Below are 14,076 nucleotides of genomic sequence, written 5' to 3'. Positions count from 1 at the left end.
ACACCTCTTGCTTCCTGGAAGATCTCAGCCACACAGGACATTCGCTCCTCTCCCCACTGAAGACACAAAGGCCTGAAAGCAGGTCCCACCAGGCTCAGGGACAGCTTCTACCCCGCTGTCATCAGGACCCGTACCTTCAGACAGACTCCTGACCTCAGGTCTACCTCGTTATGATCCTTACCTCCAGCTTGTGACTTCACACTTCATTCTGCATTGTTACTCTTTGCCTTCGCTCTGCCTCAAAGTGCCGAGTAATGATCTGATCTGCAACAACAAGCTTTTGCACAATCTGCAAGACAAGCTTTTCTCACTGTACCGTGGTAAATGTGTGTCAATCGTTATCCAAATATCATCCTACCGAACCGCAGCACCACAAATGAAAAACCGTTCGAACTCCCGAACCCCACCGAAGCTATATCACATTTAAATCGCACCTCGTCCACCAAAACCCAGGAGGGGGCCCCGTCCCGGCTGCCGGGGGACCCCCACCCACCCACCCCAGCAGCTCGCAAACACCCCTCGGGGGAACCCCGACCCGGATAAACCCACCCACCCCTTCCCCGCCCTGCGCCCCTGCTCCGGCGGAGCCTAGGGCCGGGAATGGGTTGCCCCAGCCTCGGGCAGCTGGCGGAAGAGACCGCGCAGGGTCTCCAGTTCCTGGGTCAGCTGCTCGACCCGGCTCCGCAGCCGCTCGTTCTCCGACATGAACTCCAGCGCTTTCTGCTGCGTCTCCAGGTTCCTGCGCTTGGCCTTGTCGCGGCTCTTACGCACCGCGATGTTGTTGCGCTCCCGACGGAGACGGTACTCCATGCTGTCCTTGTTCACCGCCTTCTTCGTCTTACCGCCGAGCGGCAAGCGCTCCCGCAGGCCCGGGGGACAGGGACCCACCGCGCTGCCGACCGACACCGGAGCCTGTGGAGCGAAGGCGCAGGGGAGCCATGAGAGAGACTCGGGGAGGGAGTGAGAGGGGGACGAGAAGGAGGTGATAAGGGGGACTGGGAGGGTTGAAAGGGGGAGGGGAGGGAGAAGACGGTGAGGTGCAGGAGGGGAAGAGGGTGAAGGGAGGGAGCTGAGAGAGGGGAGGAGGTGGGAGAGGGTGGTGGAGAGTGAGTGGGAGGGGAATGAGAGGGATAGGGGAGGAGGGGATAGGGGAGGAGGGGATAGGGGAGGAGGGGATGGGGAAGGGAAGGGTTGGGAAGGGGAGGATGGGGAGGGGGAAGGGGAGGATGGGGAGGGGGAAGGGGAGGATGGGGAGGGGGAAGGGGAAGAGGAGGGGAAGGGGAGGGGAGGAGGAGATGGAGAAGGGGAGGAGGATGGGGAAGAATAGGGAAAGGGAATGATGGGGAGGGAGGAAAGGAGTGGGAGGGTGACGGGAGTGATGAGGAGGGTACAGGGAGAGGACGGATAGGGGAGGAGGATGGGGAATAATACTGAAAGAGGAGCATAGTGGAGGGAGGGGAGGGTGGTAAGGAGTGGAGGAAGGGGACGGTGAGGGGGAAGGGAAGGGGAGGATAGGGGGATGGGGAGGGAGACGGAGAGAGAAAGAGGGTGATGAGGTGAGGATGGAAAGTGAGGGGGAGGATAGGAGAAGGGAAGGGGTGGACAGGCGAGGGGTGTGAGGGACAGAACAGAGGAGGGGTATGAGGATGGGAAGGGGGGGAAAGGGAGAGTAAATGGGAATGGTATGCAGGTAGAGGGGGAATGGGGAGGAATTGGGAGAATGGGGGGGAGAGGGGAAGGTGGGGAGTGGAGGTGCTGAGGGAATGAGGGTGTGAGGAGGGTAGGGGCTAGTAGGAGTGAGGGTGGGAGTGTGTGGTGAGTAGGTTGGGGAAATGGGAAGGTGTGTGTGAGCAGAGAGGTGTTAAAAATAAGGGGTGAGGAGCCTCACCTTGTAAAGTTGGACAGTTGGAAGGAGGGAGGAGGATTGAGGAGGGAGAATGAGGAAGAAAGGAGCCTCACCTTGTAAAGCCGGTTGGCTGAATGGCCCATCATGGATCCTGGGCCTAGTTGTACATTGGTCTGCCCCACATGGGTCACCTGGTAGTGCAGGGCCTGGTAGGCCGGCGTCAGGCTGTGTGCACCCCCGTCAGCCGGCTCCTCCTTCACGGGGGGTGGGCCTGCTTCGTAGGCCAAGCGTCCCCCTGCCTTGCGCTCGGCACCGTAGGGCTGGGCGTAGTAGGGCTGAGGGGCTGAGGAGAATGGGTAGTGGAAGGGGGGGACCTCAGCCTTCAGCCGCTCCTGCTTGGAGAAGAGGTCGGACAGGAACTCCTCGCTGCCCTCCATCACGTAGCCCGCCAAGTCGATGGAGGCCTCGGCCTCGCCCAGCCCTGCCTCGCCCCTCGTCCCAAAGGGATGCTGGGGTGTCCCAGGCCCCCGGCTGCAGTTGTATAGGTGGGGCTCGGAGGTGGACATTTTGTCCCCTGCCCTCGTGCCCTGTCCCGTGTGGGGCTCAACGCTCCCTTCCTTGGTGCAAAGGTCACACGGGTGGGGGCAGGGCCCAGACCAATCTGTCACTCTCTACCCCTCTCACTCCCTGTCTCCTGTCCTCTCTCTCACTCTCCCCCCTCTACTTCTCTCTCTATTGCGATCTGCTCTCTAATCTCCTGCTTTTTTTTCTTTTGCCAATGTCTCAATCTCTCTGTTTCTCTGTCCTATTTTACTCTCTCTGCCCCTCTCCCAGTCGGGCACCAGCTGAGTTAACAACAGGCAGTGTGATTTCTTCTCTGGGACATCGGTCAGTATCAAGCCCCCGTCCTTCCTTCTCTATCCGGCGAGGCGTCTTGCGACACCCCACCACTCGCTCACCTCCTCCAACGCCCCAGGAAGGGGAACTTGCTGCTGATGGCGAGGGCTGGGGCTGCGGCCAGGAGCTGTCGAGGGGGGCTGTCGCCCCGTCCCACCCGTGGGTCCCTGCGAGCTACAACCGGCCGGGTCCGGCGCTGGAGCGGGAACCGGGATCCCCCTGGGGCTGCGGTCAGCAGGGTCCTGCAGGGGAGCATCCAACAGAGAGAGGGTGACTGACCCACGTCAACACCCCACCCATCGTCCAAACCCCTCCTACACCTTCCTGTTCAACAGAAAGCCAAAGAGAGGGAGGGCGGGAGGGAGAAAGAGGAAGGGAGGGAGGGAGAGAGAGAGAGAGAGAGAGGAGGATGCGGAGGGGGACGAAGGGGAGGGAGCGAATGGGACGAGGGGAGGCTGGGAGCAAGAGGGACCGCAGAGAGGTGGGAGTGAGGGGAATGTGGGAAGAAAGGGAGGGAGTAAGAGGGGTGGGGCAGAGGTAGAAGGGGGTTTGGGGGGATATGAGGGGGAGGGGCCAGACACTGAGGAAAAGGGGAGGGGGAGAGAGGGAGGGTTTGCAGAGGAGCCGAGAGAGGTGGGGGTGGTAGATGGAGAATGGGGAAATACTGGAGGGGAGGGTGGAAGATTACAGGGGGCATTTGCGGGGGTCAGGGGATTGGGGAGAGAGTGTGGGGTTGAGAGGAAGGGGAAGGATTGGGGAAGAGAAGGTTAATAAGCATGGTTCTAAGAAGACTGCTGATGAAGTGGCAGGGAGCGTCGACTGGGGTGTACCTATTGACGTAGGGTATTTAGGTTTCCAGCAAGGAGACAAGAGTACAGCACAGGAACAGGCCATTCAGCCCAAGAAACAAGCTGCTAATGAAACTAATCCCTTCTTCTGGCACTGTGCCCATGTCACTCTATTCTCTGAGAGCCTCTTAAACGACATTAGAGGCTGTTGCGTAAACCAGGACCCCACGAGATGGGAGGAAGTGCGTTAGACCGGGTAGAGAACTGTCGTAACACAGACTCTGAGATCCTGCAAGGGATATAACAGTCTGAGTAAGTGGCAACTGTAAAGTTACAGGAACAGGCTGCTCAACTGCGATTCCGTCTAAGCTAGTCCATTGGTCCGCACCTCTGTAAACTCAGATTATTGTTGTTATAGGTACAGAGAGTGGTATTGGGATTTGTGGGGAATTCGAGGTCAGTCTGGAGTCTGAAGCTCGGCTCAGCATTAGATGAATGGCACCCGTGGTCAGAGGTCGGACGTCGTCCAGCAGACCCGCGCAGTCGAGCCTCCCTCCTCCCGAGGCCAGAGAGTTGCCGGTGTGCTTTGGAGTCGGAGGACCGAGGTCTGGTGGACCCCCATCCCCAGGTTTGCAGATGGGCGGGACCGGAGTTTGGTGACCGATGCTGAGGATCGAGGCCCGGGAACAAATCGGTGGCCAAGGCCCGTGCACCTCTGTCATTCGGGCGGGGAGGTCGAAGCCTGGTGTCTGCAGTCCCTGGTCCTTGTCCGTTGGAGTCTGGAGCTGGGGTGGGGGGTGTTGTTAAAGGACTGTGTGTATTGTGCACAGGAGGGAGGAAAGGAGCTTGTTTTCTGCCCTGCAGTGTGGGTCTACAATGTTGGCAGTGGAAAGCATGGCATACCTACGGGCAGCCCCCAGCACATCCTCAGCTTCTGCTGGTTGGTAACACAAACAGTGCATTTCACTGTGTGTTTCCACATACACATAACAAAATACACTTGAACCTTGACACCTTTCCTATTTGTGCACCCACCCAAGTGTCTTTTAAACATCGTTAATGTACCTGCCTCAACCACGTCCTCTGGCAGCTTGTTCCAAATACGGACCACCGTCTGAGGGGGAAAGTTTGCCTCTCAGATTCCTGTAAAATCTCTGCCCTCTCGCATTAAACCTGAGCCCTCTTGCTCTTGATTCACCAACGCTGGGGGGTGAAGAAGACGAGTGCGTGCACCCGATCTGTGGCCCTCGCCTCCAACACTCCGAAGGATGATTAGTCCCGTTCTATAGAGGCCTCTGCTGTGTGTAATGTATATAAATGATCTGGATGAAAATGCATATAGGTGGGTTAGTAAATTTGTGGATGATTCCAAGATTGGTGGGGTTGTGGATAATGTAGAAGACTGGCAAAGAATACAGCATGATATAGATCTGTTGCAGATATGGGCTGGGAAATGGCAGATGGAGTTTAACACAGATAAACGTGAGGTGTGACACCTCCGGAGGGAAAATGCAAGGATACAATGCAGGGCAAGGTCCTCAACAGTGTTGCTGTGCAGAGAGATCTTAGGATCCAAGTTCAGACTCTCGAAATTGGCTGCAGTGGTCAATAAGGTGGCTGACAACGTTTATGGAATGCTTGCTTTTATTAGTCAAGGCATTGCACTCAAAAGTGAGGATGCTGCCTGGAAACTCAACGTTAGGTCACACCTGGAGTATTGTGTACGGTTCTTGTTGCCCTACTACAGGAAGGATGTTGAGGCTTCGGAGAGGGTGCAAAACAGGTTTACCAGGCTGCTGCCTGGTTTAGAGGGCATGTGCTATCATGACAGGCTGTTTAAACGGGTTGTGTTTCTGGACCGTTGGTGGCTGAGGGCAGATCTGATGGAGATTTACAAGATTTTGAGAAGCAGAGATAGAGTGGACAGGGAGTATCTGTTTCCTGGGTTGAAATATCTATTACCAGAGAGGGTAGGTTCAAGAGGGATTTTTTTTACTCAGAGGGTCGTAGATGCCTGGTATGGTGGTAGAGGCAAATATATTAGAGGCTTTTAAGAGACGTCTAGATAGGCACATCAGTCTGAGGAAGGTGGAGGGATATGCACATTGTGTAGGTGGGATTTTGATTTGCTTTTTAGCTGGGTCAGTACAACATTGTGGGCCGAATGGCCTGTTGCTGTATTGCACTGTTCTGTGTTCTAACGTGGTGAATTGGTTTGTACCAAGGTGCAGTGAAAACTCCCCTCTGTAGGACTATACACGGCTACAGGTGTGTTGTTGAAAGCACGTGTACTGGTTGCATCACGGTCTGGTATGGTGACTCAACTGCGCAGGAAGGTGAGAAGCTCCCCCCCACTGACAGCTGCACCGGCTCAAGATGCCGAGGTCCAGCTACCTCCCACACCGCCGCTGATCACTGACAGATCTACAGATGCTGGAAATCCAAGCGACACACACACAAAATCCTCGGCAGGGCAGGCAGCGTCGATCGTCCCAGGCCGAGACCCTTCAGCAGGACCGGAGGGAAAAAAAAAGACTACTTTTTAAATCTACTCCTCATATTTTTTATTCTCCAGTCCTGCTGAAAGGTTTCGGCCCAAAACGTCAACTGTTGACCCTTCTCCTGGCCTGCTGAGTTCCTCCAGTGTTTTGTGTGTGTTACTTTGACCCCGATCACTGGAATTCAGCACCACTGGGACCACCTTGCACTCATCTGGACTTCCTTTGGCTCCAATTTGTTTTCTCGTAAAAATTATAAACGATTTATGATTAATGTTTGTCTCTTTTGTGAATGAGGATCATGTGATGCCCTGGGTCTGTGATGCTGTGGCAAGTAACCCGTGCATAAGACAATAAAACTTGACCTTGTAGCTCCGTTCCTCGAGTCCTGGCAACATTCTCGTAGGTCTCCACCACACAAATTCCAGCGTAACGGCAGCTGGCAGACCAAAACTGAACATAACTTTGGTGCGGCCTTACCAACTGCAACACAATGTCCCAGTCTTTGCACCCCAGTGTGGCGAGAGCTTTCAGCACCGCCCTTTCATGAACGTTGGGTAGAGGAATCAAAGCAGATTTATTGCCCGAGCCCACCAGCGTGTGAAGTACAGAGAGATCTCTGATCTGGGTGTGTCCGTCCACAGATCACAGAAGTTAGCAGGAAGGAATTCGGGAGGCATGTCGTAGTTTGGCCTGCATCTCAAAGGGGGTTGGAGTTTAAAATTAGGGATGTTTAGCTGCAGTTGTGCAGGCATGCAGACAGCCAGTTTGGTCCCCTTACCTACAAAACGAAACTGGACAAGGATTGAGTGCTTTCCCTTCGTACATGACAAATAAACTCTCCTTGGGCTTCCAGCTGGGTACAGGTATTGATTTTAACCAACGTTTCGATGCCATCTTCAGCAGGGATGATGCCTCTGCGTGTCTAGGCAGGTGGCATGTATACTTAACTCCTCTCATCCGTCCCTCCTCATTGGTTAGTCCCCAACCAATCAGGTTTCCACTCTTTCACCTAGTTTACAATTGAATTCCAGTTCTTAGTTGGAGCGAGACTTTCATCTTTGTTAAAATTCTTCTCCTCCAGTTCTATTTCACTGCCCAATCAGGTGGGACAGACGACAGGAGCACCGGACTAGACATTGAAGGCATCATCCGCAGTGAAGATGGCAGAGTTTGTCATCAAATCAACCAGTTAAAATCAGTGTTGTACCAGGCTGGTAGCCCGAAGTACAAACGCATGTTCACTGTGATGACGAAGCTGTCCTACCAGATAGACTGGGGCTTGTATTTCAGCAGGAACAGAAGGTGAGGGGAGGGGAAGAGGTTGGGTTGTTTCCATCAGCAGGAGAGCCAGTAACAAGAACATGACACAAAAGATACAGACTAGTCATCGATGCATTTGTGTTCATTACAGCGGAGCTGTATGCTCCAGCTGGAAAAAGTGCCGTTACAATCGAGTTACATTGCCCGTGGGAAAGTACAGACACGCAATCAATCACTGTCATTATTTCATCTGTCTGTGACGTGCCAAGTTACCGGAACCAGAGTCACTCATTGAAAGTGTTGTGTGAAGCTCCGGGTGGAGTGGGGGTTGCAGTCGGGTGGACGCCCCAGTCTGATGAAATCGCCATACCCTGCGGAGGCGGATGGGGGGTATTTCCAGAGCATTGGGGAGTCTGCAACCTCAGCTGCCTCGACACCTTGCACAGCACCGGAAGTTCTGGGCCTGGGGAAACGGTGGGGGGGGGGGGGGGGGGGTTCAGAACACAGGTTGCAGCTTTGCGAGGGCAGCACCGGGGCAAATATCACCTGCTGCTCCCAGTGGAGATGCTGAGCTCCCAAAACACTGCCCCCCCACTCCCAACTCTCCCCGAGTCCGGCTACAGGACTCTGGCATCCAAGAGTTTCTGGAAGTGAAGTGGGCGGAACTTCTGCAGGAAGATGTGCATCTTGCCGGGAAGGACCTCCTCACCGTCCAGACCTGAGGAAGGAGACGGGATAGAGAACACGTCAAAACCTCAGCATAACGACCCCCTTCGCATTGTGGGGGTGGATGGATACAGCAGCGCTCCATCCAATCAAACACAGAAAACCTACAGCACAATACAGGCCCTTCGGCCCACAAAGCTGTACAGAACATGTCCCTACCTTAGAAATTACCTAGTGTTACCCATAGCCCTCTATTTTTCTGAGCTCCATGTACCTGTCCAGGAGTCTCTTAAAAGACCCTATCATATCCGCCTCCACCACCGTAGCCAGCAGCCCATTCCACGCACTCACCACTCTCTGCGTAAAGAACTTACCCGACATCTCTGTACCTACTTCCAAGCACCTCAAACCTGTGTCCTCTCATGCTAGACATTATGAGACCCAATGGACCACAGCTCCACTCAATCCACTTGCAACCCCCCCCCGTTCCTTCCCTTCCCATCACCATAAAACCCTCCCTTCCTTGTACCCTACCTGCCCCAATGAGCGCCTCCCTCTCCTACGCCCTACCCCATCACCATGGAACCCTCCCTCACCTACGCCCTACCCCATCACCATGGAACCCTCCCTCTCCTACGCCCTACCCCATCACCATGAAACCCTCCCTCACCCATCATTGAGTACCCCTCTCTCCCCATGCCCTACTCTATCATACACCCTGCCCGCTGCACTCCTCATCTCTGTGAGCCCTCTCCTCCACCCAATCCTGTCTCCATGGCCCCATCCCTCCACCCAGGCCGGGAAACACACTACCCCTCGTTTCTGTGGGGAGGGGGGGGGGTAACACTTCAGTGGATGAGGGGGAAATGTAGCCCAGCTCCCTCAGGTGATCACCCACCCAGGCTGCGTGCCATCTCCTCGATCCTGGCCTGGGCCGCGGGCACCTCGTCCTCGGTGCCCACCTCCACCTCAATCTCGCCCACCTGGTGGCCAAAGTCGGCCAGGTCCAAGTCCACCAGCAACCCCTGAGGGAGGCGGTAGGAGATCCGCTGGGTGCGGATGGTGGCGAACTCCCGCAGGTGCCCGGTCTCTGCCAGCCGGTCCAGGCCGCCCTCGATGGCAGAGAGCACGGGCCTCAGCAGGGCCAGGATCTCGGCCTCCGACGTGGTCTCGCGGTAGCGGGTGGTCCCGCCAGCATGCGGCCCCGCCCCGACCGGGCTTTTCAGCTGCCAGCGGCCCTCGCGGCTCCGCAGCCACAGGTCCGCCGACGTGAGCCGCAGGTCGTCAGTGTCGAAGTAGCGGTCCAGCAGAGAGCGGCTGCCCAGGCGTTGCCCACCCAGGGCCGCCAAACGCTGCTCTGTGTCGGGGCGCACCGCGAACTTCCGCTCCACCTCGATGGGCATGGCCGTCTGGGGGCAGGAGGGGAGAGAGAGCGAGAGGATGTCAGTGCGGGTCCGAGACGGGCGAGGGGTTGAGGGTTCTCTGAGGGAAGAGAGGGGCGGGGGGGGGCGTCTCAGCAGGGGGTGGGCGTCTGAGAGGAGAGGGGTGTGTGGGTGTCTGAGCAGGGGAGGGGGCGTGAGGGTCTCTAAGGAAGAGGGAGGGAGGGAACAGCAGGTTTCTGAGACGGAAGGGAGGATGTCTGAGGGAGGGGGGAGAGGGTTGCCAGGGAGAGGGAAATAAGGAGGGCATTGGTCATCTGAACCTGGGGAGGCAAGAGGGGTAGAGGAGGGGATGTAGTCTGGTGGGGTGATGTTCAGGGAGGTGAGGGGTCTGGGGTGAGCCCAAAAGAGGAGAAAGTGGTTGGGGGGTGTCTGAGTGGGGAAGGGGACTGGGGTTGTCTGAGAGGGGAGGGGGTGGGAGGGGGTCTGAGTGGGGAAGGAGGTGGGGTGTCTGTGGGGAAAGGGAGGGGGTGTCAGAGTGGGGAAGGGGACTGAGGTTGTCTGAGGGGAGGGGGTGGGAGGGTGTCTGAGTGGGGAAGGGGGGGTCTGAGTAGGGAAGGAGGTGGGTGTGTCTAAATGGGGAAGGGGGTGGGGGGTGTCTGAGTGGGGAAGGAGGTGGGGTTGTCTGAGTGGGGAAGGAGGTGGGGGTGTCTGAGTGGGGGAGGGTCTAAGGGGGAAGGGAACCAGGAGCCAGGGGGATGCGAGGAAGGGAGGTGGGGGGGGGGTCTGTGTGGCAAAGGGCCAGGAAGTGGATGTCTGATTGGGGTAGGGGTCTGGGGGTGGGTGTCAGGGGGGTAAGGGAATGTATCTAGGGAAGATGAGAGTCTGGTTGGGTAGCGAGTGGTGGTCAAAGGGAGAGCTGAGGGAGGGTGGGGGTAGCTCCAACCTCTCAATACCCCCCCAGTCACTTGCACCTGCACCCCGACCCACACAACCCTCTGCTCACCCCTCCCTCAGAACATCCCACTCTCCTCTCCATCCCTCAACCTCTCCCTTCCTACTATCAATCCCAAACTCACCTACCTCTCCTCATACCCCTCGCCTCCCATCCCCACACCCCAACCCCCTCTCACTACCCTCGCCCTCCCCTTCCGCATCCTCACTCTCGCATTCACCCCCACACTCACCCCCGAGCCCCAACAGCCTGTCTTCTCTGCGGAACTCCGGAAGCTCTCAGCCGAGTTTGAGCCGCTTTGCCTGCCGGGAACTGTAGGCTATTTGTAGTTTAATATCTCCTCTTCCTCCTTTTGCCTTCTTTCGTTCCAATCCCTATGAAGGGTCTCGGCTCAAAAATGTCAACTGTTTATCTTCCTCCATAGTCGCTGTCTGATCTGCTGAACTCCTGCAGCATTTTGTTTACCTTACTGTAATTTATAGTCGTCTTGGACTGGCTGCTTTCTACGCCTGCGCTTTGCCTGCCGGGAGCTGTAGTCGTATTGGACTTACGCTTTGCCTTTCGGGAGCTGTAGTTTAATGACATAGAGGCGTATACTTCAGGAACAGGCCGAGTCTATGCCAACTATGATTCCAATCAGGCTGCGCATGGAGCCACAGAGCGTTACAGAATGATATACAGCAATACAGGCCATTTGGCCCACCAAGTCAGTACCAACAAGGTTGTTTAGTTCTTCTCGATCGGGTAGTGTGCCCCAGAGGAGTGTGGTGACCTGCCCAGTAGCATTGGCATTCGCAGTGACGAAGCATATCAACTCCTGTCTGAGAAGCAATTTGAATTTTCTCCTAATTTCCTACCACAGAGATGCCATTGTCATTGGATCTTTGCTCAAACCTGGAACATCTGAATCTACTATGGCTCAGCATTCAATACCATTATCTCCTCAAAACCAATCAATAAGCATCAAGACCTGGGCCTCAATACTTCCTTATTTCCTCACTTGGTGACCCCAGATGGTTTAGATTGGTACAATGTCTCGTCCACGATCTCCACCAGCCCCCCTGCTGTACCCGCTTTACACTTCTGACTGTAGGGCTAAACACGTGTTCAAGTTTGCCAATGACGCCACTGTCACTGGCTGAATCAAAGGCAGTGATGAATCAAGGGAGACTGAAAATCCAGCTGGGTGGTGCCACAATAACAGCCTCTCGCTCCATGTCAGCAAGAGCAAGGAGCTGATTATGAGAAGGAAACCAAAGGTCCATGAACCAGTCCTCATTGGAAGATCAAGGTGGAGACAGTTTGTGAGTTTAAGTTACTCGGTGTTATTATTTCAAAGGACCTGTCCTGGGCCCAGTACCCAAGTAAAATTATGAAGAAAGCAGGGCAGTGCCTCTATTCCCTTAGGAGTTGGCGGAGATCTGGCAAACATCTAAAAGCTCAAAAAACTTTTGTAGTGGAGAGAATATTGACGGGCTGCATCACAGGCCGGTGTGGAAACACCAATTCCCTTGAACAGAAAATCCTACAAAAAGTAGTGGATATGGCCCAGTCCATCACAGGTAAAGCCCTCCCCAGCATTGAACACATCTATATGAAATGTTGCCACAGGAAAGCAGCAACCATCAACCATCATCAGGGATATGTTCTCTTATTACTGTTAACATCAGGAAGGAGGTACAGGACCCTCAGGTCCCACACCACCAGGTTCAGGAAGTTATTACCCCTCAACCATCAAGCTCTTGAATCAAAGGGGATAAATTCAGCCAACCTCACGTGCCCCATCACTGAACTGCTCCCACAACCTATGGACTCACTTTCAAGGACTCTTCATCTCGTGATCTGGGTATTTATTGCTCATTTATTTATTGTTATTATTTCTTTCTTTTTGTGTTTGCACAGCCTGGTTGAACACCCAATTTTGGGGGGGTGGTCTTTCATTCACTCTGTGATTGTTATTCCATAGATTTATTGAGCCTACACACAAGAAAATGAATCTCAGGGTTGAATATGGTGACGTATATGTATTTCGATAATAAAATTTATCTTTAACTTTTGAACTTTGAACTATTCTTCCCACTGAACTTTCTAGGACTCCATTTCATACTCTCGATATTCATTGTTTATTTATTATTGTTATTTATTGTTCCTCTCTTTTTCTATTTACACAGTTTTATATTTCTTTTTGCATATTGGTTGTTGTCTGTCCAGTTGGGTTCAGTCTTTCATGGATTCTATGTGTTTCTTTCTTGTGATTGCCCGCAGGAAAATGAATCTCAGGGTTGTATATTGTGACATATACATGATTTGATAATCAAATTTACTTTGAACTTTCCCTGTGTTTGGCTAATAGTCCCACTCCTCCAGTACCTGTCCAAATGCTTCTTAAATGATGTTATTGTTGTACAATGTCTGAAATACATCTTATGGAAATGTTTGTTTGATGAACTTCAATAAAAAAAATAAATCATGTTATTGTACCTGTTTCAACCACTTCCTCTAGCAGCTTGTCTTAAATACTGATCCCTGCTGCACCCGGTGACCCTGTGATCTCTGTCTCACAGGCCAACGTTAGGCTGTCATTAAAGAGGGTGAACCCTCGTATGGTGGAAGGTCTCAATGGAGTACCTGGTAAGGCTCTGCAAATCTGTGCCAACCATCTAGCGGGAGTATTCAAGGACATTTTCAACTTCTCACTGCACTGGTATACGATTATTCCAGTGCCTAAGGAGAAAAATGTGAGTTGTCTTCGTGACTATTGCCCAGTAGCACTCACATCGACAGTGATGAAATGCTTTGAGAGGTTGGTCAAGCCTAGATTGAACTCCTGCTTCAGCAAGCACCTGGACCCATTCCAATTTGCCTAACGCCACAATAGGACAACGGCAGACCCAATCTCAATGACTCTTCACATGGCCTTAGACCACCTGGAAAACATATATACCTACATCAGGATACTGTTCATCAACTATAGCTCAGCATTTAATACTGTACCATCATTCCCACAATCCTGATTGAGAAGTTATAGAACCTGGGCCTCTGTATCTCCCTCTGCAATTGGATCCTCAACTTCCTAACCGGAAGGCCAAAGTCTGAGCGGATTGGTGATAACATATCCTCTTCACTAACGATCAACACTGGTGAACCTCGGGTGTGTGTTTAGCCCACTGCTCTACTCTCTCCATACCCATGACTGTGTGGCCAGGCATAGCTCAAATACCATCTATAAATCTGCTGACAATACAACCATTGTTGGTAGAACCTCAGGTGGTGACGAGAGGGCGTACAGGAGAGAGAGATGCCAACTAGTGGAGTGGTGTCACAGCAACAACCTGGCACTCAATGTCAGTAAGGCAAAAGAGCTGATTGTGGACTTCAGAAAGACTAAGGCGAAGGAACAGAAACCAGTCCTCATAGAGGGATCAGAAGCGGAGAGAGTGAGCAGCTTCAAGTTACTGGGTGTCAAGATCTCTGAGGACCTAACCTGGTCCCAGCATATCGATGCAGTTATAAAGAAGGCAAGACAGTGTCTATGCTTTATTAGGAGTTTGAAGAGATTTGGTATGACAACAAATACACTCAAAAACTTCTATAGATGTACCGTGGAGAGTAATCTGACAGGCTGCATCACTGTCTAGGGGCTACTGCAAAGGACCGAAAGAAGCAGCAGAGGGTTGTAAACTTGTTCGACTCCATTTTGGGTACTAGCCTATAGAGTACCCAGGACATCTTTAGGGAGCAGTGTCTCAGAAAGACAACGTCCATTATTAAGGACCCCCAGAAC

General features: G+C 53.5%; 2 protein-coding genes across 2 annotated transcripts; both read right to left on the bottom strand.

The window, feature by feature from the left end:
• Positions 1-326: 326 nt before the first annotated feature.
• LOC132381370 (CCAAT/enhancer-binding protein epsilon-like) lies at positions 327-3,078 on the bottom strand. Its single transcript, XM_059950730.1, has 2 exons — positions 1,960-3,078; positions 327-912 (listed from the first exon to the last, which is right to left on the bottom strand). The coding sequence occupies exons 1-2, from the start codon at positions 2,410-2,412 to the stop codon at positions 589-591; spliced, it is 777 nt and encodes a 258-aa protein (XP_059806713.1). The 5' UTR covers positions 2,413-3,078; the 3' UTR covers positions 327-588.
• A 4,341-nt stretch (positions 3,079-7,419) lies between these two features.
• Positions 7,420-10,679, bottom strand: thtpa (thiamine triphosphatase). Its single transcript, XM_059950731.1, has 3 exons — positions 10,525-10,679; positions 8,857-9,367; positions 7,420-8,010 (listed from the first exon to the last, which is right to left on the bottom strand). The coding sequence occupies exons 2-3, from the start codon at positions 9,359-9,361 to the stop codon at positions 7,910-7,912; spliced, it is 606 nt and encodes a 201-aa protein (XP_059806714.1). The 5' UTR covers positions 9,362-9,367; positions 10,525-10,679; the 3' UTR covers positions 7,420-7,909.
• Positions 10,680-14,076: the final 3,397 nt, after the last annotated feature.

The sequence above is a fragment of the Hypanus sabinus genome, chromosome 26, assembly GCF_030144855.1.
Source record: "Hypanus sabinus isolate sHypSab1 chromosome 26, sHypSab1.hap1, whole genome shotgun sequence".
NCBI classification, from domain to species: domain Eukaryota; kingdom Metazoa; phylum Chordata; class Chondrichthyes; order Myliobatiformes; family Dasyatidae; genus Hypanus; species Hypanus sabinus.
Note: the sequence above shows the minus strand (reverse complement) of the source record. Positions and strands in the feature narration are given on the sequence as shown.